Source organism: Ananas comosus, linkage group 1, assembly GCF_001540865.1.
Source record: "Ananas comosus cultivar F153 linkage group 1, ASM154086v1, whole genome shotgun sequence".
Classification (NCBI taxonomy): domain Eukaryota; kingdom Viridiplantae; phylum Streptophyta; class Magnoliopsida; order Poales; family Bromeliaceae; genus Ananas; species Ananas comosus.
The window spans coordinates 1182008-1208199 of NC_033621.1; the positions used below are offsets into that span (position 1 = coordinate 1182008).

At 38.1% G+C, this 26192-nt stretch overlaps 3 protein-coding genes across 6 annotated transcripts; 1 reads left to right on the forward strand and 2 right to left on the reverse strand.

Annotated features, from left to right (window-relative positions):
- LOC109713721 (probable protein phosphatase 2C 71) lies at positions 483-5529 on the reverse strand. The gene is made up of 9 exons (XM_020241596.1): positions 5261-5529; positions 4100-5106; positions 3380-3441; positions 3025-3094; positions 2844-2931; positions 1879-2048; positions 1626-1769; positions 1070-1198; positions 483-860 (listed from the first exon to the last, which is right to left on the reverse strand). The coding sequence occupies exons 1-9, from the start codon at positions 5493-5495 to the stop codon at positions 693-695; spliced, it is 2073 nt and encodes a 690-aa protein (XP_020097185.1). The 5' UTR covers positions 5496-5529; the 3' UTR covers positions 483-692.
- LOC109717744 (acyl-coenzyme A oxidase 2, peroxisomal) lies at positions 8809-12722 on the reverse strand. The gene is made up of 7 exons (XM_020243636.1): positions 12207-12722; positions 11608-11723; positions 10602-11485; positions 10203-10382; positions 9940-10106; positions 9299-9422; positions 8809-9207 (listed from the first exon to the last, which is right to left on the reverse strand). Exons 1-7 carry the CDS (start codon positions 12650-12652, stop codon positions 9052-9054), a joined length of 2073 nt encoding a protein of 690 aa, XP_020099225.1. The 5' UTR covers positions 12653-12722; the 3' UTR covers positions 8809-9051.
- On the forward strand, positions 18230-25549 carry LOC109710235 (uncharacterized WD repeat-containing protein C2A9.03-like). Of its 4 annotated transcripts, none has more exons than XM_020232748.1 (10): positions 18230-18389; positions 19155-19296; positions 19385-19552; positions 19992-20078; positions 23415-23549; positions 23625-23735; positions 23829-23920; positions 24038-24143; positions 24225-24311; positions 24661-25549. In XM_020232748.1, exons 2-10 carry the CDS (start codon positions 19159-19161, stop codon positions 25072-25074), a joined length of 1338 nt encoding a protein of 445 aa, XP_020088337.1. In that variant the 5' UTR covers positions 18230-18389; positions 19155-19158; the 3' UTR covers positions 25075-25549. The 4 variants fall into 4 exon arrangements, with proteins under 4 accessions (XP_020088337.1, XP_020088327.1, XP_020088351.1 ...); XM_020232738.1 differs by lacking the exon at positions 18230-18389 and adding an exon at positions 18407-18527; XM_020232762.1 differs by lacking the exons at positions 18230-18389; positions 19155-19296; positions 19385-19552 and adding an exon at positions 21760-21824 and having other exon boundaries at positions 20061-20078.

Consider the following 26192-nt stretch of genomic DNA (forward strand, 5'->3'; position numbering starts at 1 on the left):
CAAGTAGATGGCCTTTTTTGGTTCAAATGTTTCGCCGGCGCCTTATTTAGTACTGCAATGCAAGTAGATGGCCTTTTTTGGTTCAAATGTTTCGCCGGGACTCAGTCGATGATGAATGCATGTAGGTTTTGCAATTGAATTCTCAGATTAGCTGTGCAGGTTGAGAATGTGCCACATCTCAGGACCCCCGAATTGTCACTCACCAAAATTGTTGCGCACAAATTTATAACAGGGTCTCTTTGTTTTTTTTTTTTTTGCTGTAATCTACTAGTGGTGAATTTGGGTTTTATCAATTGGTTTGCCACTTTGTTAGCTTGCACCTGGCCTACCCTAATTTCAATTTAGGCTGCTCTATTACAGAACCTTACAAATTGATCCGCACAAGCCATTTCTTTTCCTTTTTTCTGTTTCTTTTTCTAAGCCATTATATGCCAACAGATTTAAAAAAATTAAAAGAACAATCATTCTGTCGCATCATTGTGTGATTCAAAGATGGATCTTTCCAGGTATCTTCTTTGCTTTTTCTCCACTTTTATTTTATTCCGAGAAGTACTTAACCAAAGCGCGGCTTAATTAAACGGCTAAAACCTGCAAATACAGTTTGCAGCATAGAACATCGCAGAGACGGGCTCCAATTCACACACACATTCTCCACACTATTCAATGAGATAACCCGCTTGCTTAACGTTAGGCTATAAGTGGGACTTCTCAACAATGGAAACGACTGCTGTCACATCGTCCAACTTGCCTCCGGTAAAGCTGAGGTATCCGGCGGCAAGCGCGGCGTCAGCAAACGGGCTTCTGGCAAAAGATGATCTCCCCACTTCTTGTGCCCTCAATGTCAGGAACTCCGCAATTTCCTGCATTTTGTTACGAAAAGCATAGGAGGCTCAACAAGCAAGAAAGATATCTCTTTATTGTTAGTTAAGTTGCTGGCTCCCATCTTTTTTGTTTTTTTTCGCCATCCTCGACGGATTCAATCGCTAAAATTTGAATTCTTCAAAAGAAAAAGGGAAAGAAACTGGAACTGCAATTGTAACCAAACAAGGTCTAGGGTTCAAATCTTAACCGTTGTTTTGAGGCCCGCTTGTAATGACTTGGAGACGATCGCAGTTATCTCTTGTTCGTATAGGTTATCGAAGAGGCCATCTGTTGCTGCTATGACCACATCCCCTTCATCTAGATCGATATTGTAAGTCTGGAGGATAAAGTGCAGAACTGAAAATCAGCCAAATATTTAACTGAACTTGAAAACTTCTTCATGGCGAACATTTTAACTAGAGAGACTGATCTGTAATCTTTTCATTGTGTAGTGTCTTATCTTTCACATAGGTTCCTTCCTCCATCAAATTACAGAGAAATATCCATGTAAGCACCATCTGTTTGGCATTTCAGTCACTTCTTACCAATTTAACCGAGGAAACTATGAATAGAGTAATATTACCCAATTTAACAAACAAAACTATTGAAAAGAGCAAAATTTGCAATAGGAAGTCAAAACTAGAAACCAATTGTAACGACCGGAAAACAGGGACCAAATTGAAGCGTTTTAAACAGTTTGAGGATCTCTGATTCTTGTTAACATTAAAGAATGATGAATATGGATAGGATGAATCCATGTGTACCTGTATGAACTTGGAGGGATCATCACCCCTCTCAATCTGCAAGGGGAAGTTGAACCCATAAAGCATCGGAGTAGATCTTTTAAATACTGCACCATTTCTTATCACGAGGAATCCAGAGTCCCCTATATTAGCTACATGAAGAACCTGCATGAAATTTGAGTTGAAGATACCTCACGATCAGAACGTAGCAGACAAAGAAAAAAGAGCAAGCAAGCCTCAACTGACATGATACTGAAGCAGAATGATTACAGACCTGGCCATCAAAATGAGCAACTAGAACAGTTGATGAACCAGGCGACTTTGCTTCAACTGCAGCCTGGGTCAGAATTTGATCAGGTTTAGTTCCTGGAACTCCTTCATACTTGGAGACATATCTCTCACAGTTCTCCATTAGTTCTCTAGCATACAATCCTGCGTTGACTCCTGAGAAGATATATTGTTGCAACATTTAGAAATATGACCATAATTGTTTGGAACTATGACCAAAGTTGTCTAGTAAGTACACAGCTAAACGTGCAATTCCAATGATGTTCTCGAAATTTACACGAACAACAACAATAATTTCAAATTCCATGGCTATACTGTAAAATCTGTCATTGTTCATTGTGCTTCTGTCGTGAGGTCTCCAAACAAAAATTGCACCAACCTTGTTTTACTATTGACTTCAAACTTTTTCATCCTGAAGCCCACATTACAGTAGTTCGACTGAGATCCAGAATAGTATTATTTATTACCATCTGACAACCTGTCCAGTCTACAGCACATGTAGTATGTAATTATTAACCTGCCTTGCTCTATGTTGGACTCTCAACTATATATCAATATTCAATAGCAGCGCTTTCATTTGTCCTTCTTTAATAACGGGGCATAGTACATTTCAAACAAACAGTCTATAAAACAAATAATCAGATCTGTGACCAAGTCAGCAGGGAATCAGCTATTAAGTGAGGGTAACCTCTGATTCTCTATGTTTTCAGTCTCTTGCTGAAGCATATTTCTGCCCCAGAAAGCTAAATAACAGCAAAACAGAGTTTGCTCACTTACAGAGGATCAACACTGAACCATATTTCAGACCAGAACCATTAGATGATTATAGCACTTTTCAAGCGCTTGACACTGAACGGCAAAGTAAGTAAGCACAAGGAGAAGCTGTGTCATATTATGGAGCTTAAGAGAAGTTGGTAGATGAACTTTTTAGATGATTCTTAGGAAAATTACCTTCAAGTGACCACTGACCAACTCCATCCGCTACACCTAACCAGCTTTTACATGCCACAAAGTAGGCATCTTCCCCACCAGTCAATGCCTGAAATTACTATGCTATATTACTCACGAAAAATATCAACACCATGAACAAAGCACTCATAATCGTACCTTCGTAGTCAGAATATTATATTACCTTTGAAGGATGAGGTAACATTGCAGCACCTGAAGCCAAAGAAAGAGTTGGTACTGATACCGAAGTTGTCCTGGAATATATATTGTGCATTCAAAGGAAGAAATCAGATCTTGATCTAAGCTAGTCATTGACACTATAACCAAAGATGTGCTTGCCACACGTCAATTTTCATCTAATGATAAAATGCCAAAAATTTCAAGGAAAGAAATTGGATGGTAATTGAAGTACAGTCAAACGGTTCAGCAAATGTCTCATGCAACAGACCGGCAACATTGTAAGCTACTATAATTGCATTTTTTTTTTTTTAAAAAGAAATTTAAAGAAGTTAAAAGTTAAACTAATAGAACAAAAGTACCTGTCAGGGCTCACAACCTCAGTATTGCTGTAGATCTGATCCTTCTCTTCTCTAAGTTGTTCCTAGTAAATGACCAGAAAGATAACCGGATATCAATAGACAAATACTTGAATCCAAAGGGAAAAAAAAAACATAAAACCCAAAAACTGAAACCAGTCTTCAATCTAAGAAAGTTTTTTATGTTCAATTATGGGCTTATAATAATGGCCTTCAAACTAGGGAACTATGTAAGCAGCAAACTACCTTCAAGGAGACCTGCAATTAGCTACTATGATCTGTTTACAAAAGGTTATCTTGAATATCGAAGTGACACTGCCACTTGCTAGTGCTTTTGAAGACCTTGAAGAGCAAATACAGCTTTGTCGAGTTTACACTCGAAGTTCTTTCGAGAAAATAATTAAACTAAAGCCGCCCATTTTCTCATCGAATCATCTCAACAGTCAGCAAGATATACTTCCCTAAGCAGCACAACTTAATAGAAGTCTCTGCTCACAGCTCAAAACTGAAGAGGAAGTTGATTAAAAAAAAACTTCACTACTACATTCTATGGTATAATCCGTTCTTAGCTGTCGCTGTTCTGCATGCCTTTTTGCTCAAAGTGTTCTTGCTATAGCATGATATATATTTGCAAATTATTCTTTTCATTCATGAAATTTAACATATTTAGTAAAATAAAGGACTGATTATTCATTCAGCAGAAGAGCAACATGCAAAACATACCATGATTGATGTCTGATCACTATTTGCTTCTCCTTGATCCTCTATTGGGAAATTACTTGATTCCCTATCTGCATCAATATCAATATCTGATGTACTAGAGACCTCCGAAGCCTCTTTATCCACCAAAAGGCTTTCAGTTACTTCCTCTCTATCATCAGCTGAGGTTTCTTCCAACTCCTCGGCAGATTCCTGGAGATCAGAAACTTCGGGGGATTCTTCAACAAGGTGACTTTCATCAGTCAACCTATCTTGTTGCTCAATAGGCAAACTGGAACTTACTGCTTTTTCCTGCTGAGTTCCATCCGAAGAGTTCAACTTTAATTCCTGATCGCTAACAGTTGATTCGTCAACTGAGGCTTCTATCATCTCAGGGCCACATTCTTGGACAACACCACTATATGGTGATAAGGATTTTCCAGCAACGAGACTTCCGTTAGTCGAGTTAACTTCCTGTTCGATATCGGCATCAGTGCTCTTCACTTCCAGTGAAGTTTCCGTACAAGTCAACGCTAAATCTGAGTCTTTCTCCGACCCCACAATCTCACTCGCTTCCGCAGAAACCTCACTCACCTCTCGGTCGCCGTCTGGAGACTCCACCAATTTGGTTTCAAGTGGAGTTTCTCTACTCTCCGCAGGCATACTATTTGGTTCTTCTACTTCCTCTACAAACAAGTCAGAACTATTTGCTTCAGTAATCATCTCCAACTCACCCTCTGAATCCCCAATCTCCATCTCCAATCCATTAACGGTGCGTGCATCACGAGCTTCCTTTTCAAGCAGCTCATTCGAATCACCTGATTCGCTACTTCCCCTGTTACCATCATCATCAGCATCCATGACTACCGATCCTTCCGACTCAAGGGTGGGTCTCCTCGCCATCTCAGAGGCCGCCTCCTGGAAATCCACTTCCGAGGACTCTCTCACCTCCGATTCACCCAAACCCTTCTCCGAATCCGATTTCTCCGCGGCATCGCAGAACCGGAAGATGACGCTCCCGTCCAAGCACTCTGTCGAAGCCGCCGCAAAGAAGAGGAAGACGAAGAGGACGAGGAGGAAGAAGAGCGAGACCGCGTTAGATGACAACGACGACGATATCCGATCCATTGACGATAAATTCGAATCCAAATTGGGAAAAGAAAAGGGATAGGGTTTCCGGAGTACCGATTGTGGAGCAGAGCTCGAGGTCGGGTCGCCCAGCGACCCTCGGCCGGAGCGGCGGCGGGGAAGACGGTGGCTGGGATACGGTGCGTCGGAGGTGGAGCGACGGCGCCGATGGCTGCGGAGGGGAGAGCTTGTAGGAGACGGGGGAGAACCGGAGGTCGAGGAGCCCGGGGAAGGGGAACTCCGCCATTAACGGGGGCGGAGGAGCTGGAGAGCCAGGGTTTTTCCTACGCATACGAGAGAGAGAGAGAGAGAGAGAGAGAGGAGTATACGAAGAGGAGAAGCACGGGCGAAGACGAAGAAGAAGAAGAGGAGGGAGATAACGATAAGATGGTGACACGTGCGACGATCACGATGATGCGGTGCTCAACGGTACCACGTGTACGTTTGTCCATCGTCAGATCCGGATTTATTCATTGGTCGGTACAATTTGTACAGGAACCCCTCAACTATATCCTATTTTGAACTCCACCCTCAACTTTATAACTTTTTCGCTCCATAATAAAAGATTTTAACTAACTAAATTCAACAAAAATACTAATTTAAATTTAAAGAATCAAAAGCTTCAAAAGCGTTAATTACAAAATACAAAATTTTAAAATTTTATTTTAAAAATGATCGTCATTTGACCCATTACAGTGAGATAGGAACACAAAAGTACGACCTATAATTGAGGAGGTTTTGGTAGTATACTGGATCTATTCACCGAATTAATGGGGTACCCATGTGCCTGATTACTTAAATCTCCGCAAAAAATATATAACTATAATTTTTAGCATTTTACATTTAAATATTATTTAACTGCGATATATCCTAAACACTTATCCATAAGTGTTTTTTTATTTACAATTAATTCTATAGTTTGGAAAAACGCCCGATTCCTCAAAGAGTCACGCAAAAGATTTCTCCAAAGAATAAAATAATCACATAAATCATAAAATCAAAAAGCAATTTTTTGGATCAAAGTTAGTGTGAAAAGAGAATATATTTTAGGATGTATAGGATCTCTTCTAGAAGATCCGAGATGCTACCGTTATTCAGAAATCGATTCTTTTTGTATCCTATTTTTATCTGCTCTATTCTAACCGAATTAGATTTTTTTTATAAACTTATCTTATTTTTCTTGGGTTAATTACTATTCTACTTAGCCTACTATTATACTATTCTACTTAGCCTCTGCTCTAATCTTAACTCATCAGATTGATATAATTATTTAATTAATTAGGCTTGGATCACGTGATAATTCATAGTTTATACTTTTAAAAAATATATTGTTCATTGAAAGATGCGTCTGTATATTTTAAACCAAGAATTTGTCGCACAGACTTTAAAATCCACACAAAGCAGTGAATATGATGTGATTACTTCCAAATTATACGGCAAATTATTGTCTATTATTTAACAATTAAGCTTGGATCACGTGATAATTCATAGTCTATACTTTTATTAAAAGGTATACTGTTCATTGAAAAATGCGTTTGTATATTTTAAACTATGGAAAATAAATTATTGTCTATTATTTAACAATTAAGCTTGGATCACGTGATAAATCATAGTTTATACTTTTAGAAAATATATACTGTTAATTTAAAGCGGTGTTTGTATATTTTAATCTATGGAAATTGAACAAAGGTCCTTATTCTCGAAAATTAAAAAGCTGTAGTAAAAATATCGTTTGATTACTGGATGAGTGGACTCAGTAGACTCGGTCCCGTGTTGCTTTTATGTTAATTTACACAGAGGACGATTTATCCTAATTATTTCCTAAAATAACATCTTAATCTATGGAAAAATACTGAAATTATATTTTAAAAATGTCCTTTTCCAATCAATTTTTTTTATTATAGGTAGTACTTAGCGTGTTATATATAACTCCGGTTCAACTCACCCGAGTCTTGGGCCGGTTTGAGCAATTTGTAAATTGCACCCTCTTTTTTTTTCGTATATTTAGAAACCATAAATTATTTATATAAAATTAATTTTAAAAAATTAAATTATTTTTATAATTATAATATTTTTTAAATAAAAAAAAAACCATGCAATTGGAGCCTTTCCAAAATCCCTACTCTTTTAAATATGGAGCAAATATGGCGGGGTGACAATGTATGAGAACCCCTCAACTATGCTTTATTTGGAATTTACACCCTCATTTCTTGTATAATAAATTAGTTAAGGAATCGTGCTTCTTTGTAGATCTTTATTTTTAAATGTTAAATTCAAATTAATTTTTAGAATTGCTATAACTTATTCTTTATTAGATTCAAATTATAAAAATATATTAACTATCTTTGTTATTATTAGAAGTATTCAGTTTTATTAATTTTAGGAAAGCATTTTAGGTTTTTGGAAAAAAGGTTTATAGTATTATTAATACATTAATAATTATATAACTTATTTAATTCTATGTACAAATTGAGTAAAAATTTGTATATTAATAATTTAAGATTATATATTATTTGTCGTCGAGTTCGCACAACTTTTTTTTTTTTTTTTGAGGAAAAGGTAGCATGCTACCCGCTTCATTCAATGGATAAATGAACTTAGCTACATGTGTGAGGCAACTCAGGCCTCGAAATGGGCGGGAAAAAAAAATTAAAAAAAAACAGTTGGTAGATAGAGGAGGAGCATGCGGCCATGGGCCGCTCGACGGAGGAGCAGGATGCACCGCGGGACTCGTGGATGCAGGAAGCGTCGAGCATGGATACGATGTGGAGCCCCGTGAGTGCCATGGGGCTTGGACTTACGGTTGCGACGCCAGATAACGATGATCATCACCTCCTCATAAGGTATGATAGAGATATAGAGAGAGATACATAGTAAGATATGAAAGAGAGTACAAAAAAGAGAAACATATTGTCCATAGAGAGGGAGAAAAAGAGATTGATGAGAATCTTCAATCTTGTAAGATATAAAAATGATCTAATAAGATATCTGTGTGTTAGAGAGAGAGAGAGAGAGAGAGGGGAGACAAAATATAGATAATAATTGAGAAGAGAGAGAAGAGATATAGGACAGAGAGAGGAGTGTAGGAGAATAAAAGAGGGGCTGTCACGTGGAATTAGAAAATTCTTAATTCATTTACTTGTTTATATGCTTCATGTAGGCAATAATCAAGTGACACTTAAAAGAGACCATAATGTCGAACTCGCAAGTTTTCAAAACAAAATGTGAATGCAAGTTCAGAAACTCGTGATGCTATTTTTCCTTAAAAATTGAAAGTAATACAATTGATATACACCAAAGTAGAGTGTATATCTTACACTCTAAAAATTATCCGATCTTTACTTATCACATAAAAGAAAAAAAAGTAACTAAAAGTTATTTAAAATCTTGTGAATCCTAGGATAAAGAGGGTAAGATCTACATGTTTTTGTGAATCCTTGTGTCTGTTCTTATGCTTTGGCATTACACGTTCACTATTTTTATGTTTCCATAGTTTCTGTTAAATATGGTATAAAAGTCTAATAATAAAGTGTGAGAAAATCAACTAGAGCTTTTACTCCTATCATTCTCAATTGATAGAGATGGCAATTCTATTCCACTGTATCTACATACTGAAGGCATCAGGCATATACTTCTGGATTTAATAGCAACTGCTAAATTCACTTTTCTCGAGCAAATTTTACATGTACAAAGCTAGCTGAGAAAAATAAATAAATAACATCTGTATATATTGTGGTTATTGCCCATATAACTATGTTCCCTATGTGGGTGCTTATTCATCTTACTAGTATATTTTGTAATATTATGATAAGATGCTCGTGTGATGGCTATAATTCCGCTATCTCTTTCTAGAATCCGATGTATTGTGTATACTGTGAGTATGCCTCCGACTGCATGCCGATCGGAGCGCGAGTGACGAGATCCGGGAGATCGAACGCGTCGACTAGCTCTCTCGCGAAACCCCTCACTTGGAAACTCAGATACTCTGTTAACTTATGAATAGCCTGGAAGAGAAATTACGGTACAAAAGTTAAGGGCCATCTTGTATGAACCTGAAACAGAGCTTAAAAATTGTATCATGCTAATGGAACATACCTTGGCCTTATTAGGAGCCACATAGTCCACGTTCCGATATGTTCCGATGTCTTTCCAGATTCGATCCAGGGCATAAAGGTCGCAGAGTAGCTTCAAGACGCCGCGCGTGTTCTCGTCAGGGCATCTGCAACAATATTAGAAATCGTCTGTTACGGCTAAACCCGGAACAGAGATATTTATGGAGACAAAATAAAGAGGCAGATATATGTTGTTCGACTACTTGTCTACATCTGCAGAGCAGTGGAGTCGGAAACTTTTGCTATGAAGATCAAGTGTAGAATTCAAAAAGAGATACTGATCTTAAAACATCGGAATCCGACGAACTCTTAGAAATGGCGATCAAAAGGAAAACCTTTATATCTAATATGTCGATTCAGTTTATGTGCCCGGGTCCAAGAATTCAAAAGAGAACAAAACATCAACTAATTATAGCCAACCAAAACATCAATTATTTTTAGCCTCATACCACAAAAAATAGATGCCAAATCTCAAAATAACACCAACAAAATTCTTAGACCTGGAAATTTCTCAAGCACAGTGCACCCATAAGAAACCGAGTCCTAAGCTAGAGAGAGCAGGGAATATACTCCAATACACAAATGCAAGGGAACGACAAATAATCCAAATTTTCAAAAGCGCACCTCTGTACTGCATCTATGAACTTTGCGAGGATGACCGATTCAATGTGCGACTCAGCAAGTGTCAGGAGGTGATTTAAGCATCTGTTCCAGGCACCAAAGCCTCCGAGTGTCTTCGTGTGCTTGCGAATCCGTACCGCGACACTTTGAAGCAACCGAGATGTTCGATACTGAATAATATAGGATTGTAAAAATCACTGATACAGGAAGAAATTTACATTCACTAGTTGTGCTAGAAAGTAAACAGACAGTGATTGAGAGCTCACCCTGAAAGCATCCAGTTGGAAGTTAGGATCGCGCAAATGGTCTGTTCCTTCCCATCGAGTGGTCACCGGATTCGGCTGGGATAAGTATGAGGCCATTGACTCTCTCAAGTAGTTCCAGGTGACTGTGAGAGTGCCTCCCTTGAACTTTTCCTTGTATTGCTTCAAGAGATCCGCTGCAACCTATGCAGTAAAGAAAAATTGAGAGGTAATTCTAGTTCAGTCCCACATGAATTACAATTCAAGGATGGCTTATCACAAAGAAAAGCGAAACTCTGCAGATATAACTTTCAATCGAGATCAAATTTCAGGGACTTGACAAGTAATTTGAAGCTTAAAAAAACATTAATAGTTAAGAGAGCATAATTTCATCAACGGAACGGTGGATGCCACTGGTGATACCTGTTGCAAAAGAACTGTATTATCCCCTTCGAATGTCTGAAATATATCATGGTCATTTCTCAAAATACCGAACCGGTTCACCGCAGCATATCCATGTCCACCGCAAGCTTCTCTGCATACACTAAGAGACTTCGCCGTATACGAAGTCACATAAGCCTTCAGACCAGCTGAGAGCGCGTGTACATCGGCAACAACATCATCGTCATGCGATTTCTTCATCTCCGAATACTTGTCCACCAAATAAAGCGTCGTGAAATGAAAGGCGTAAGTTGAAGCCAGCATAGGCATGAGCTTATGCTGATGAGATTGGTAGTCCAATATGCTGACTTCTGGCTCCTTCGGAGGCCCGAATTGGTGGCGGAGTAGAGAGTATCTGGTGGCTATAGTAACTGCTACTTTGAGAACACTAACAGACGTATACGCTATCCCAACTCTCCCTCCGACAAGTTCTCCTAGCGTAGCTGCGAACCTCTTGTTGACGGTGGGGAGAGGGCTCGTGTATTTCCCATCCTTTGACAGATCTCCGAACCTGTTGAGGAGATTGTCGCGAGGAATCCGCACAGAACGGAAACGTAATGCTCCGTTATCTACCCCATTCAGGCCGATTTTGTGGCCACAGTCGTGTATTTCGATGCCGGGAAGAACAGCGTGTGTTTTAAGGTCTCTTATGGGGACAATGAATGCATGCACACCCATATCAGCAGAACCACCTGCCTCCTCTTGAAGTGGTAAAATGAGTTTTGCAAAAACGGTCGCAAATTTTCCGTGAACTGCTGCGTTGCCGATCCACCACTTGATTGCTCCGTCATTTGGGGTGTCGATTATGAACTCGTCGGTGAGCGGATCGAAGGTAGCAGTTGTTTGAAGGCCTTGAACATTCGAACCTACAGGTATTCAATAGTCATGATGATGTTTAAATATCTATGCGCATTAATAGTGTTGAGGGTACACAAGAATTTGATCAACAATCTTATTTCTAATCGATTATACGCAAGGAGGAGCTCACCGTGGTGGAGTTCGGTCATCGCGAAACAACCAGGGTAGTCGAGATTGTCGATTCCGTCAAAGTACTTCTCCCTGTGCTTTTCTGTTCCTAAGTTGATCACTGTGCCTCCCCAGAGGCTGCAAAATAATCACACAAAAGTTAACTAGTGCTAGAAACTTAGATGCAAAGTACAAGAATTCCACAAGCACCATCTTCATATGGCCTGATTGATCATGGCACTATCTATCTAAGCTCACAATTTAGTCAAATTTAGTGCGTGAAATAGTGACTAGTTTTAATGAATCTCTGTAAAGCATAAAATCAACTGTTAATACAGATACATTAAATTCAGCCACTATTCGCTCCCTAGATCCTTCACTTCATCTCTGGAGATCAATGGGTTGACATAGGAGACCGGTTCCATACAACAAGTTCCTCCTTCCCCAACCGGCAAACCCTAAGATCAAACGAAACCGGAGGAGCACCACCAATTCTCCTACTACCTCAGGAAATCAAACGCATCTGATTCGAAACCCTAATCAAACAACAACAGAAGGAAAAAAAAAAGGCGATGGAGAGCGAGATCGAGATGGAGAGAGGCGATCCGATTCGAGGCTCACCTGTACTGGACCCCGAGCTTGACCCCGAGCGAGATGTCGACCCCGCCCGCGGCCTCGAGGACGGCGAAGTACGCGGAGGGGTCGTCGTCCATGAGGCTGAGGGGCCGGATCCCGGCCTCGCGGACCAGCGCCGAGAGCTGGCGCATGCATATCTCGCGGTGCTCGGCGGTGGCGACCTCCACGGGTGTCGCCAGCTCCGGCCGCGACGCGAAGAACTCGAACACCCTCATCTGGATCCCGCGGTGCCGCCCCCGCATGTACTCCGTTAGCTCCGCCACGCTCACCGCCGATGGCCTCCTCCGTCGAGCGGCGGCGCCTCCTCCTCCGCCGCCGCAGGGGACGAGGGCGAGGGATCCACCGTAGGAGGAGGAGGAGGAGGGGTCGAGGTGGAGTGAGAGGAGGCGGAGGCGGCGTAGAGGGGCTTCTCCTTCTCCTTCTTTCGCCATTAGAGAGGGTTTCGAGGTGCGTAGAAGCGTGGGAGAAGATGATCGATCGAGGAGGAAGCCGTAGCGCTCGGGGAATTTGTATACCACGGCACACGAGAGTTGGGTGGAGGGAATGGTGACGTGGCAACAGATAAGTGGATGTGACATTTTAGATATTTTTATATTCGCCCTTTTTTAGACTTTTGGGCGCATTTTAAGGCGACTTGAATTTGGATAGGGATGGTCTTTAATTACAAGAAATGATTGCCTACGCCGGGTGTATAGGCATATAAAATTCAAATTCAAATTTTATTAAAAAACTATAAAATTTGATTTATTATTTTTTTATAAATCTAATAATGATTATTTATGTCCGGTTGATTAATTAAAATTACTTGATGTCTTAGTAGCAGATTTAAATTATAGAATTGTTTATAACTATTCTTCTAATTAGTAGATGGTATAGATTATGTTTAAGTAATTAAAATTAATTTGAAATTATTAAGTAATCCAATGCGATACACTATGGACAAGGATGCACCAATTGCAGCTGATAATTTCTTCTTAAGATTTGGTTGGGCTGTTGTTGGCTTCCAAATTATTGCAATCAAATTAGTGATCTAAGTTTTGTTTTTATTAATAGTTATTTTATTATGTTTTTTTATAAATAAAAAATTGTATATTATAATTAAAATATATAAAATGTATACGTCAATATTTTGAATAGCACTCTCAAATACATACGGTTTGACTTGTTACGTTTCAAAAGTCATTTGTACTTTAATTACTTGGACAACTGAAAATAATAACACAAAGAGGAATGGATAAGACCAAAAAAGAGTAAACGCATAAGCACTTTGACCATAGACCAAGATACGTGCCATTATCCCTTGAATGAAAAATAAAATATAATTGAGAAAAAAAACATATTGGACAATTAGTTCTGCGTCGATTCGTATTCCACTTGAAACAAGTTTCAGATCGATCAACTTATTTAATAAATAGATCAAATATAAATTAAATTTTTCAGCTCAAAATTTTAACAAGTCGAATACGAGCTAGAATAAATTTTAGGCCAACTCAAATGAAAAAAAATATTTATATAAACATTTTAATTATTAGATTAAAATTTTAGTTTTTCTAAATTTTCTTTTAACTTTTCTCGTTTGGTAATGAAGCTGATAGTTTAACTCGTTATTCATAAGTCAATAAACGAATTGAATACATGTTCGATGTTTCAATTAATCAACTTATCTTCGGCTTATTTAATAAATGAATAAATATGAGCATCGTATTTGTCACGTTGTCAACCCTATAGGACATCATATTTATCCTTCTAAGACAAACAACTCTTTAATAATAAATAAAAATAAAAAAGGCATACCCAACGTAACCTCAATACGATTCACACGTGTCATTTTGGTCCATATTGGCGTACGATATTAAATGCAATCGTTACGCTGAATATTTCCCTTCCCAAGTACAATGAATACATATCCTATCATTTCTCATGTACCAAATCCTCCTATTTTATTACCCACCCCATTTATTATAACTTATAAATTATACATTTTAACCATCCAATATATATATATTTTAATAAATATGTAAAAATTAATAAAATAACTGAGCTTTAAATTTGAGATAATGCTAAAGGCCCACACGACGGGCTATTAGCTCAGTGGTAGAGCGCGCCCCTAATAATTGCGTCGTTGTCCAGTCAACTGCTGCGCCTCAACGCATTTCGGGGAGAACCAGCTTCATCGTCGAGAGGGAAAGACCCCGGATCACCAGCTAAGACCCCTGCTATCAAGTTCTTAGTTAACTATACTAAATACGATAAATAGTACATAATTTTTGTAAAATCTTTTTTGCTACAGTATAATATTTTAAATATGCTCTCTTCGCAATATGCATTGTAAAGTTAAGGGCATCAACTAAAAAGTCATGCTCACTGAGAACGCACGTCCCAACTATAATCTTATATATTAGACCTTAGATATTAGATATTAGATATTAGATATTATTAATATATATATATATATATATATATAGAATTAGGCTGGAATATTATCAATAGCACCAAGTTATTGGTGCTATTAGTTTTTTAGCCCTTAGATTAAGAAATGTGCGGTTAGGATGATGTGAGCCCCTTAGGATTGAGTGGATGGTTGGTTGAATAGTATAATCTAACGGGTAAAAATAATTAAAGGAGTTAATCTAACGGCAGAAAACTTGATAGCACTAAGTGTTTGGTGCTATCGATAGCATAGCAGCCGAACTCTATAGAACTATATATATATATATATATATATATATATATATATATATATATATATAGAGAGAGAGAGAGAGAGAGAGAGAGAGAGAGAGAGAGNTTCCACTTTGTTTTCGATGTTCGGGATTTCGAATCGACGATCGGTACCGTTAGAGTTGATCTAGAGTATTTGAAGTACCTAGAAAATAAATTTTGTGATTTTTCGATATCATTTGCCTAGTGATCGAAGGGGCTCAAAATCAATAATCGGAGCCTTCCGTGCTTCCAGGTCGTTTTTTCATGTTGCGACTTTCGAATTGTCGATCGGCTCCATTAGACTTAATCTAGAGTACTTGAAGTATCTAGAAAATAAATTTTGTGATTTTTCGATATTATTTGCCTAGTGAACGAAGGGGCTCAAAATCAACGGCTAAAATTAAAAATCTTACAAAACATGATAATATGACATTAAAATTTTATATCAAAGATATGAATCTTGTTTTATATAGTATAAAGAATTTTCTATCAAAATTTCACGTAATTTGGATATTTCTACACCGTTAAACTTGCAAACAGCTCACTACGACCATTAAAATTATTGATTTTGAGCCTCTTCGGTCACTAGGCAAATGATATTGAAAAATTATAAAATTTATTTTCTTGGTACTTCAAATACTCTAGATCAAGTTTAATTGAGCCGATCGACGATTCGAAAGTCGCAACATCGAAAACGATCTGGAAGCACGGAAGGTTCCATACTTCCAGAAACATAGTAGCCTCGCATTATATATATATATATATATATATATATATAGAATTGAGCTTCTATGCTTTTAAAAGTACCTAAGTCATTGATGCTTGTAAGTTTTTAGCCCTTGGATTAATAGATGTGCGGTTAGGATGATGTGGGCCCCCTTGGGTTAAGTGGGTGGTTTGTTGAATAATATAATCTAACGGATGAAAATGATCAAAATCGTAGATCTAACGGTAAAAAATTCACAAGCACAAAGTGCTTGGTGCTTTTACAAGCACCATAGCCGGACTCTATATATATATATATATATATATATAATGAGTGGTTAAGATGAAAGGGAAAAGAGTAATTGGAGAGAAATTGGATTTCTCAATTTCTCTTCTCTTTGAATTTCTCTTCAATATCTCTTCTCTCATTCACCCTACCCATCCATCAAATTTGATGGGCGGTTAAGAACTTAGGAGTACAAAAACTGCTGTGCTCCTAATAGCACAGTAGCCCTACTCTATATATATGTATAAGTATTAATGAGCTGATCAGAATCTATACGTGAGATCGCTCCAAATTTGGAACGACTTAGACCAAATCGGGCCAAGTTTTAAAATTAGCCCCAACATTTTCTCATGAATTGGGCTGGGCTCGCCCAACGCTTTTAAGAGACCTTTACAATGTGTATCATCTCTTATGTACAACGTGTGAATATAATGACGACACTAACCATTTATCACGTACAATATATAAATCTTAAAACTTGTAATAGCTGTATACATTGGAGATCATACTACTGTTTAGTAAATTGTTGTTTGAATAATATATAATATATTAGAAGAAGAATCGTATAATGAATCATCACCATCATATTTGCTTGGGCCGGACTTGGGCCAGGTTTTCATGTCGAGCTGAGGCCGGATTTGGATATGTCCAAATAGGCCTAAAATTTTTTCGCGCCTAAAGTTTTAAATCTGGTCCAAATCTAAAGTTATGATTTCTACAACTAAAGCCCGGGCGTTGCACGATCTTTTGGGCTGGGCCTTGTTTAGGGCCAGGCCCAGTTCCAACCTAATCATATTTTGTGAATATGATATTTATCTAATATGATGTATAGAATATAGGACAAAGATGGAGTGTTGGAGTATTTTTATCAACCGGTCATATAGGCCAGAGGGTCGTATAGGTCTGAGTCCTAGTTAGTAAATTCGCAAATTATTCGTGAATTATTCACAAATTATTGAAAATCCGAATTAAACGGTCCGTTTACGAATTTTTCCGAAGGAAAGGGAATTATTCGCGAATTTTGGGGCCAGCCGAATTATTCGCGAATTATTGATGAAATATTAAAAATATGAATAAAAAACTTATAATTTTATTTTTAAATATAAATTATTTTATATTTTATATCTTATATTTTATATTTTATATCGAATCCGTTTTTTAAGCCCAATTTTTCAACGAATTTAAAAATTAAAAAATAAATTTTATACGTATTATATTCATACTGAATTTTTACCGAATCCAAATTAACTAACTATGGTCTGAATAAGGAGAATTTGTTTGGGACGCAACAAACTCCTTTAACACCGTTTACAGCTGCAAAGTATTCTCAACGTGAAAATATAGAAATACAGCATCGATTCTCGAATAAGGAAAAAAAAAAAAAAGGATCGGCAGGGTCCCAAATAAAGTGACTTATTTAGAAAAAAGTTTTCTCTTTATAAAATTTATCTGGTGTTTAGTATTGCATAGTTCCAGCGTGGAAGAACAATTTGATAATTTGCGGTGACAAGTGGAACAATTCCGGATGTTATCTCGTGTCTGGTACAGGAAAAATTTTAGAATGCAACGGGTATATTGGTGACGTGGCATAATAAATCAATCAAATATCTCTCTTTAAAAATATGTCCCATCATGATTATAAAAAAGTATTTTTATCGTATTTTTGTTTGAAAAGAAGAAAGGTGATTGATTTGTTATTGATGATGTAGTGCAGGTGTGATAGTGTAGAATTCCTCCTGGTACAGAGCAGGGCCTCTTTATGATAATGTGCAATTAATGTGCAATTAATTAATTTACGTTACGCGCCCCATGTAATTTGAGGGCTTATTTCAATATGTGCTGTAGTCCAGAGGATTTTCATATATTTTTATCTTTTCTACAAAATATTAATAGTAATTAAAAAAAAAATCTATCAACCAACGCCCAATCGACAAACTGTAATATACGGAACGGGAAACAAACGGCATATTTTTTTATTATTATTTTTCATCACATGTAACGCAATGTTCCCGCAATCTCAAACGCAGCCTAACTACTTCGGTGAGAACAAGCGACCCATCGCACCGATTTAATCAAACGGACACGATTGAACGATCACGGAAGTTGGGATCACCGGGCAGTGACGGCACACGGCTACGCACCAAATTTAACCGGGGTTTATAATAGCCACAGGTGACAACTCATAGCTCCGGTTAGTTCCGTTATTGTTAACTAACGGTGACGGAAATATTTTGCCTCCGCAACCGTCAATTGCGGGTCCCACCCCCTCGTCTATACATAGCGAAAGGTTATTCACTCTGACGTTCAGTTTCTCACGGAGCTCTTCGTGGGATATTTCTTTTTGACTCTCTCTCTCCCTCCGTTCTGGAAAGGTGTCTTTTTCGATTCCAGTACCTTCGAATCGAAGACGATCAATTCGAAGGCGATCTCATCGTGCACGCTTTGATCTGATCCACTTCCTTGCGTATACAGTGGTAATTTTTATCTAACTGATGCGATCTCTAGGGTTTACGCTCGTTCTCATCGACGCGACTGTGATTTGTAGTGTTTGATTTGGATTCCGATGTAGCTTGTATGTTTTTGGGTGGATTTGGTGTCCTTTTCGTGGATAGGTATCTGTTTATTGGTGATTTAACTGGTTATTTGCAGAGATTCCGCTCTGAATATCGGTTTGATGTGTGATCTTAGGGTTTTTTGGCTTGATCTTTGTGATTTAGTTAGTTGCGTCGTGTTTTATTTGGATACCGATGTGGTTTGCATGATTTTTGGGTGGATTTTTTGTCTTTTTCGTGGATAGTTGTCTGTTTATTAGTGATTTAATTAGTTTTGTGGAGAGATTCAGATCTGAATATCCGTTTGATGTGTGATAGTAGTTCTTTTGCTTGATCTATTTGTTTTGGTTAGTCGCGTCGTTTTGGGTGGATTTTGTGTGCATTTTCTGTGTTTGCTGGTGATTTAGACTGGCTTTGTTGAGAGAATTAGCTTCGAACATTGGTTTGATGTGATTTTAGTTATTTAGCTTCCGATATCTGTGTTTTAGTTACTGTTTGTTGCTTTTTATGCGATTATGTTAGTTCGGCTGTAATCCCATGGTTGATCATTGTTTTCAGTGCTTTCCCTTTGGTACTGCTTTAATTTATTGAGCTATTTGTGTACCCTAAGGTTTGCTTTACTCTTTGATTTTGTGTCTATGATGTTTATTTTTTGCGTTCCTGATTGTGTTTGATTTCGAGGTGCAGTGCCATGGCTCACTATTTGAATGACGATTTAGAATTTGTTAATGACGACTACTTTGATTTTGTCGAGTTCGATGATGAAGGCTTCGAGATTGACTATGAAGAGGAAGGCCATGATGCCGACCTGGATGGCCTTGGTAGTCCGGTATGGCTTCAACCTGATGTATTTCTTAGCGAGTTATTATCGATTTTCGGACCTTGCAAAGTTTCATCTTGTTTCTGTAATTGTTCAGAGTGCACAAAAGAATGATACAACGGCTTTTGAGTATAGAAATGGGAAAGATATGCAAGGGATACTGTGGGAGGGGTTGAATCATACCAGGGATGAGTATCGTGAAATGAGGCTGAAGCAGTATAGGAATTATGAGAACCTTTCAAGACCACATGATTCATTGCAGAAGGTTAGTGCATCTATGAGAGGTTACAAGGATTTAAGTGCCGTGGCACGGGGTTGTGCCGGAAATTTGCCGGCACGGTACGGCACGGTGCGTGCCAAGCCGTGCCGATGCGTGCCGGTCAAAAAATTTTTGTGTGCTGCCACATAACAGCATGAAATATTTATTTTCTTTAGCAACAAAATATTCTAACTATTTATTAAGTCTTTTTATCACATCTTTTGAACTTTATTGAGGAAATTACTTATTAATTTAAAAAATAGAGGGTTTTGAGCTGTGCCATTGGCACGGGGTCTGTATTGTACAGGTATCTTGTTGGCACGGTACGGCATGGTGGATATGGTCCGTGCCGACGGGCACTTAAAACCTTGAGAGGCTATACTGTGCTTGACCCTGGCATTGGTTGTTTGCTTGTTACTAAATCTGCTATTTCTCCTGCATTTAGGAATGCAAACAAGTTGAGAGGAAAAGCACATTCTATGATTTTCAGTTCAATACGAGGCTTGTGAAATCGACCATTGCGCACTTTCAGGTACTGATCTTCTTCAGTTGCTTTTTCCATTATATTTTTAATGGAGCATTGCTTTTGTTGCCTCTTTGGGTACCGACTAGCCTTGCTGGTAATTGTCTAGGAATTTTATCGTTATTTCACTATTGAGCATATCTAATTGTGATTCACTGATGGTTTTACCACCTCATTAAGCTAATCAGCAATAGCTATTTCCATGCCTTTCTTACGTAACTTTACCAATTACATTCCCTCTCTGACATATAACACTCAATACTTGATAAAAATTAGTCACAGATGTAGATTAGAATATTTGTGAAATGTGCATCGTAATGTTTAAGGATTAAGCATTGTCCCCCTCCTTTTACAGTCAGAAAAAAAAAAGCCCTAGCTCTTGGGTAAATCTTAATTAAATGGATGTAAGACCATGGCCTGTTAACATTAGGCATGTTCCATGACTGACCTATATTCCCAGGAAAGAAGTACTTTTAGAGCACCATATCTACTAGGATTGAGATAATTATATGGATCTGCGACTGACTAACTATTGAACATAAATCCTTTTTTTGGCCCCAAAACGACTCTATTCTTTGTGCTAAGTCTTTCAGTTTTGCAGGTCCTCTTTAATTGCTATTATTAGTACATTTGAATATTAGATATATTTATGACATAATGAAGCTTTCATATCATCAGACATCATTTTTGTTGCTAGGGAAGGTAAGCTACTCCCTAATGCAATAATAATTTTATTTTATTTTTTGTTTTCACATAACTAGTAGTAGTGTTGATTAACTTGTGCAGCAAGTAGATAGCCATTTTTCATTTTGGTTATTTGCTGGGGTGTGTGCATGCTGAAGACACGTCTTCTTAAACTAATAAACCAAACAAATGCTATTTATTATTGTTCCACTAACTTTTCAGTTTTGAACAGCTGGATCTCATGAGGTGTAATAACATCACTTGCTGAAAAGATGTCAATGTTATAATATCTTCAGTATAGATGGCAAACTGCTCAAGAAGTATTAGAAACTATTTTATTCTTTATTTTCCTCAGATGTTCTCTATGATTTCTATGGTCTTCAAAGCTTGTTATATTATTATAGGCATTATTCTTCAGTAAACTTTTAAGTTGGCTCATCCCCCCATCCCCCCCGTTTGTGTGTCTCTTCTTTAGTTTTTCACTTTAGTTTTCAATTTGTGCTTCTTTTTTTTTTCTTTTTTTTTTTTTTTTTTAATCTTGTTTCTTTCCATAATCCAATGGATGCTGCCATGTCTGAATGTTGCCCACATGTTCCCCCCCCAATTCTTACTATGCTTTTAATTTATTAATTGGCAATGATACAGTTACCCACATGTTTGCGCAACAAATCTGCATTTTCTCTACGTGCCTCTCTTATTTCACATTTTAGTAGAATGTTAGTGATAAGGGTGGACCTTCATACGGGTGCCTCTTCCTTCAAGTTGTCAAGTGTCTTGTTTTTATCTTTAATTTTCCTGAAGTTTCATTATTATTCTTTACTGCGTCCTTGATATGTGGGTATTATGTGCTGAAACATAATTACTGAGTGTAGACTCATGTTCTCTCTTTGTTTTCATTGCTTGCAGTTATAGTGATCGTGTTGTACTAGATAGATAGATAGTTATGTGATTTGGCAATTAACACATCCTTTGATACTAGGAGTGCATCATATAACATTTCTGTCAGGCACTAAAAGCAGGGTGGAAGTGCTTTCCCAGCAGCTGGCGTTATGAGAGCACCTTTTCAAAATGGTATGATAGGATGTTCTATGATCAGTGAGCCTCTCTGTTAAATAAGTGCCCAGTTTTTGTTAGCAAGCTTGGGCATGAAAGGGGCTAACAAAAATTTTCTTGCAGGATTTTGTTCGTCAGGCATTACATATGTTTTTGTTCTGAAAGTACAAATAGGCTATGCTTGTTTTCCAATAAACTTGTTTAATATATTAACTTATTTGTCCCCTCTTTGATGGCTGCTTTTTCTCAAAGTAGCTGTTTCTGTTTTTTCCTCTCTCTGTTATTACTGTTATTTCATGTGTTGTACAGTGCCTTATTTATTGATGTCATTGTTGTTAACCGTGCTTTAAATACTTCCAAATAGATGCTAATTGAGGAAGGCCTAAGAATGACTAGGGCGTATGGAGTACCTAACTTAGTTTAATACTGCACTTTGATTGTGATCTTCTACTTGCTTATGTTGGAACTACAACTAGAAAACATAACAGCATCATCTACATGAGATTATATCAGCAATTATAGATGCTAGGGCAAGAAGTCATCTATGAGCTATTCATAACATTTTCTTGGTGGACTTTCTTGTGCTCAATGCTATATGTGTTAAGTTATATTTGCTAGTATATCTTCTTATGGGACTGAGCTTCCATTTCTTGTCCCACTATCACATCTTACATTTGCTTGTAAATTATCTGAGCGAAGCAGAATTTGTGTTTCTTTCTAAACGACGACATACTTAGGATGCATCGTTTTGTAGTTTCGTTTATATAAATTTTACCAGACTAGCAAAATATACTGCAAACATATTTATAACAAAGCTGGGTTTGAGTGGCTTCTGCCTGGGGGTGGATCTGTACTCAGTTGTGTTGATCAAACAGATCGAAGTTTGGTGATAATTTTGCTTGAAGCTTTATCTCTGAGTGTATTCAAGTTCAGTTATGCGTCTTCTGCATGTTCACTTTCTGTAGTGACCAAGGCCCTTGATGAGCCTTAGAGGTGTTAAGTTTGGCTATAGAGCTTCTGAAGGAAGGTCACAAAAGGTTCACGAACCAGTCTGCAATACTCAGTGCATATTGGAAAACATTACATGTTGTACTATAAAATCGTTTTTCTCTTGGATCTAACAGTTTTATTCTCTGCTAAAATGGAGAATAAGATTATCTATCTATTAAGACAAGAAGTAAAATATCACGTGGAGCTAAGCTTTTAGTGCATTCCTTGTCTTTAGTTTTGCACATGGCACATAAGATTGCCCATCATATGCAGGTGGGCTGCTTTCTGATTTTATCTGTCCCACACAGCTAAGAAAATTATGTGTTCAGACATGATAGGACCAGACTTTATAGCAGGAACAGTGAGTGATGACGAGTGCATTAGATTTGTGACTTTAGGGAGACCATCAATCTGACGCTGAATTTAGGGAGAACATCAATGTGCGATATAATGTGATGACCATGAATGGCAGGAGAAAGAAAAAACTTCTTTCCTTTAGGTCAATCATATGTTGCTAGTACTATGAAGTGCTTTTTTTGCTGTAACCACAAGATGAATATTGCCTTATGCATATCATTGTCTCCGATGGCTATAAGCAAGAGTTTGTATTATTTGCAGCTGAGGAACCTATTGTGGGCTACATCGAAGCATGATGTCTACATGATGCAGAATTATTCTATCATGCACTGGTCTTCGTTGCTTCGAAGAAGCAAAGAAGTGTTGAATGTTGCTGGTCAAATTGTCCCTACTCAGGTTTGCAACTATTTGCTTTCTGAAAGCTTGATACTAATTACTTCATCTCTTGATCAACCTAGCGGTTCTTTACAGAAGCCTCGCGGGTCTTCTGCCCAATCGTTATCAAGGGTGCAGATCAGTACAATGGCCGTGAAAGACAATTTCATTGTGGCTGGTGGATTCCATGGTGAACTCATCTGTAAGGTATATAATTAGTAATAGCTGTAGCAAGCAACTGGAATGTTTTGCATTATGCTCTTGCGGATCTCTCCAACTATTGTCTCCATCCTTCACCAGTATATTAATCAACCTGGGGTGACCTTCTGCACTAATGTAACGGACAGTGACAATGCTATCACCAATGCGGTGGACATTTACCAGCCTTCTAAGTAAGTCATTTTCCGCACTAATTAACTTGTTTCGAAGTTATATTAAACTTAGTTGCGAAATGATTAAACTTGTTTTTAACTTATTATTATTATTATTTTTTACTCTGCTTGTCTTAGTGGCTCTATGCGAGTGATGACTGCCAACAATGATTGCCATGTGAGGGTCTTTGACACTGAGAGATATGCCCTTTTGAATCGTTTCTCCTTCCCCTGGTCTGTTAATGTGAGTATGTAGTTACTAGTATCTTTGAGTTATCAGAGTCCTTAATTTGGTATCTAACGTGAACCCTTTTGCATCTTGCAGAATGCATCATTTAGTCCCGATGGCAAACTTTTTGCTGTTCTCGGAGATACTACTGATTGTCTAATAGGCGATCCTGTGTCTGGTAAAGTAAGTGATCTTCCATGTTAAACTTTTAGGACTCCTGCAATATATCTCTGTGAAGTCACCATTTTATATTCCTATAGATCCTTGAGAATTATGCATCTCAAAGGTGCATTATCTTACCAAAATTTTATTTTATTCATGGGAAAGGTTGGTTTTTGCTACAAAACATTCTGAGAGAGAGAGCGACTTTTGTAAGCATGAGGGCATATATCTGAGAAACCAAGTTTCTGAATTGCAAATATGAAAATTCAAATCTACAGGACTTTATACCACAATAAACAATTCATAGGGGTACATATTTAGATGTCTTTAATCTGTTTAATATGGTTTCTTACTTATTTTGGAACTCTAGGTGATCGGAACCCTACAGGGTCATTTAGATTACTCTTTTGCATCAGCTTGGCACCCAGATGGCCGTATTCTGGCCACGGGCAACCAAGACACTACATGCCGCTTGTGGGATATAAGAAACTTATCACAATCCATGGCCGTGCTCAAGGGGCGGATGGGGGCGATCAGAGGCCTGAAGTTCTCATTGGACGGCAGGTTCATGGCGATGGCGGAGCCTGCAGATTTTGTCCACATATATGAAACTGCGGCTGATTACAGCAGCGCCCAAGAGATCGATCTCTTCGGGGAGATTGCTGGGATATCATTCAGCCCGGATGCGGAATCTCTCTTTGTAGGGATAGCCGACCGTACTTACGGGAGTTTACTTGAATTCAGCCGGAGGCGTCGGTACGACTACCTGGAATCCTTTCTATGAAGGATGAAGGGGGTGACGTCTGATGCTCAAAAGCGGCAGTTGTTAGTATTGTTTATATTAGTTGGGGGATTTCCTTTCAGTCTCTGATAGATCGTGCATTCGACTGGGATGGAGAAACTTCTATCGGAAACACCAGAGTTGCCATAGGGATGCTTCCATTGGAGATTGGGCTAAAGATTCATTCGGCGAATGTGAACTTGTTTCCAAAGTTGCTTAGGGGAAGCCCTTATTTATAACTGGTTTTTACTCAGTTTGTTTATTTAGAATTGGTTTTTGCTCAGTTTGTTACAGTTAAGGGGGTTTTGCACTGTTGTTCGGTGGCAAGGGAAATTCCTTTGTAAATAAAAATTCCATCACTCCGTGCAGCACGCCAGGGTATGTTTATGTACTTGTTTTTGTTTTTCCTGTTGAAAAGATGAGTTCTCTCCTTTCTTTTGTACATATTTATCGTTTTACATGATGCTTCTCATGGGGGACATTCATTTCTCACCGGTATCTTCTCAGTCCCTATGATTGGCAGTGCACATTTTAGTTGTGAGTGGATATTGCGGGCTATTCATTTCTTCTCTTTACTGATCCCAACTTGTAAGCTGACAACCATGGAACTCCAAGTCCCCATTAATTGCTGTTGAAATGTTTGTCACGAGTTGTCGGGAAAGAAGGTAACCCGTGTTTTCGTGTATGAAAATTGCTGCCGCTGAAGATTTGTGCTTGAATATATTCGGAATTCTCAAATGTTTGCTAGTCTCTTTGTAGTAGATTGCGAGGAACGGAACGGTCAGGTTAGGGCGTTTTTTTTCGCGCATTACTTTGATTGATTTATTTCCTTCTTAATTGAAGAAAATTTCCGGTGATCCAATATATGTTGGTTTATGTCATGCAGTGCGGAATTGTTGATTAAAGGCCTAGCCCGTTTATTTATTATAGAAACTACATTCAAGGATCACATTGCTTCTTCTAGTGTTGATCGAGGAACGCAGACAGAAGCGCGACATCCTCATGGGCTCTGTTAATGCTGTGCGCTCACGGTGTTCGAGCTCTATAGGAAGTTAATTACCAACATCTCTGGGTTCGCATCGTAACCAACAACATGGTTAGGTCAACAAAACACACACACA

What these genes read in the sequence shown, in the direction of transcription:
- LOC109713721 (XM_020241596.1), bottom strand. Translation starts at nt 5,495, where the DNA reads ATGCGTAGGAAAAACCCTGGCTCTCCAGCTCCTCCGCCCCCGTTAATG. An exon ending in CGAGCTCTGCTCCACAATCG is followed by an intron (nt 5,107 to 5,260) that starts GTACTCCGGAAA and finishes CGGCTTCGACAG; the next exon opens with AGTGCTTGGACGGGAGCGTC. An exon ending in AAGCGGGCCTCAAAACAACG is followed by an intron (nt 861 to 1,069) that starts GTTAAGATTTGA and finishes AACAAAATGCAG; the next exon opens with GAAATTGCGGAGTTCCTGAC.
- LOC109717744 (XM_020243636.1), bottom strand. Translation starts at nt 12,652, where the DNA reads ATGGCGAAAGAAGGAGAAGGAGAAGCCCCTCTACGCCGCCTCCGCCTC. An exon ending in TTCATAGATGCAGTACAGAG is followed by an intron (nt 9,423 to 9,939) that starts GTGCGCTTTTGA and finishes ATATTGTTGCAG; the next exon opens with ATGCCCTGACGAGAACACGC. An exon ending in TGGCTCCTAATAAGGCCAAG is followed by an intron (nt 9,208 to 9,298) that starts GTATGTTCCATT and finishes TTTCTCTTCCAG; the next exon opens with GCTATTCATAAGTTAACAGA.
- LOC109710235 (XM_020232738.1), top strand. Translation starts at nt 18,490, where the DNA reads ATGTTTTTGGGTGGATTTGGTGTCCTTTTCGTGGATAG. An exon ending in ATGGTGAACTCATCTGTAAG is followed by an intron (nt 23,736 to 23,828) that starts GTATATAATTAG and finishes ATCCTTCACCAG; the next exon opens with TATATTAATCAACCTGGGGT. An exon ending in GCGATCCTGTGTCTGGTAAA is followed by an intron (nt 24,312 to 24,660) that starts GTAAGTGATCTT and finishes TTGGAACTCTAG; the next exon opens with GTGATCGGAACCCTACAGGG.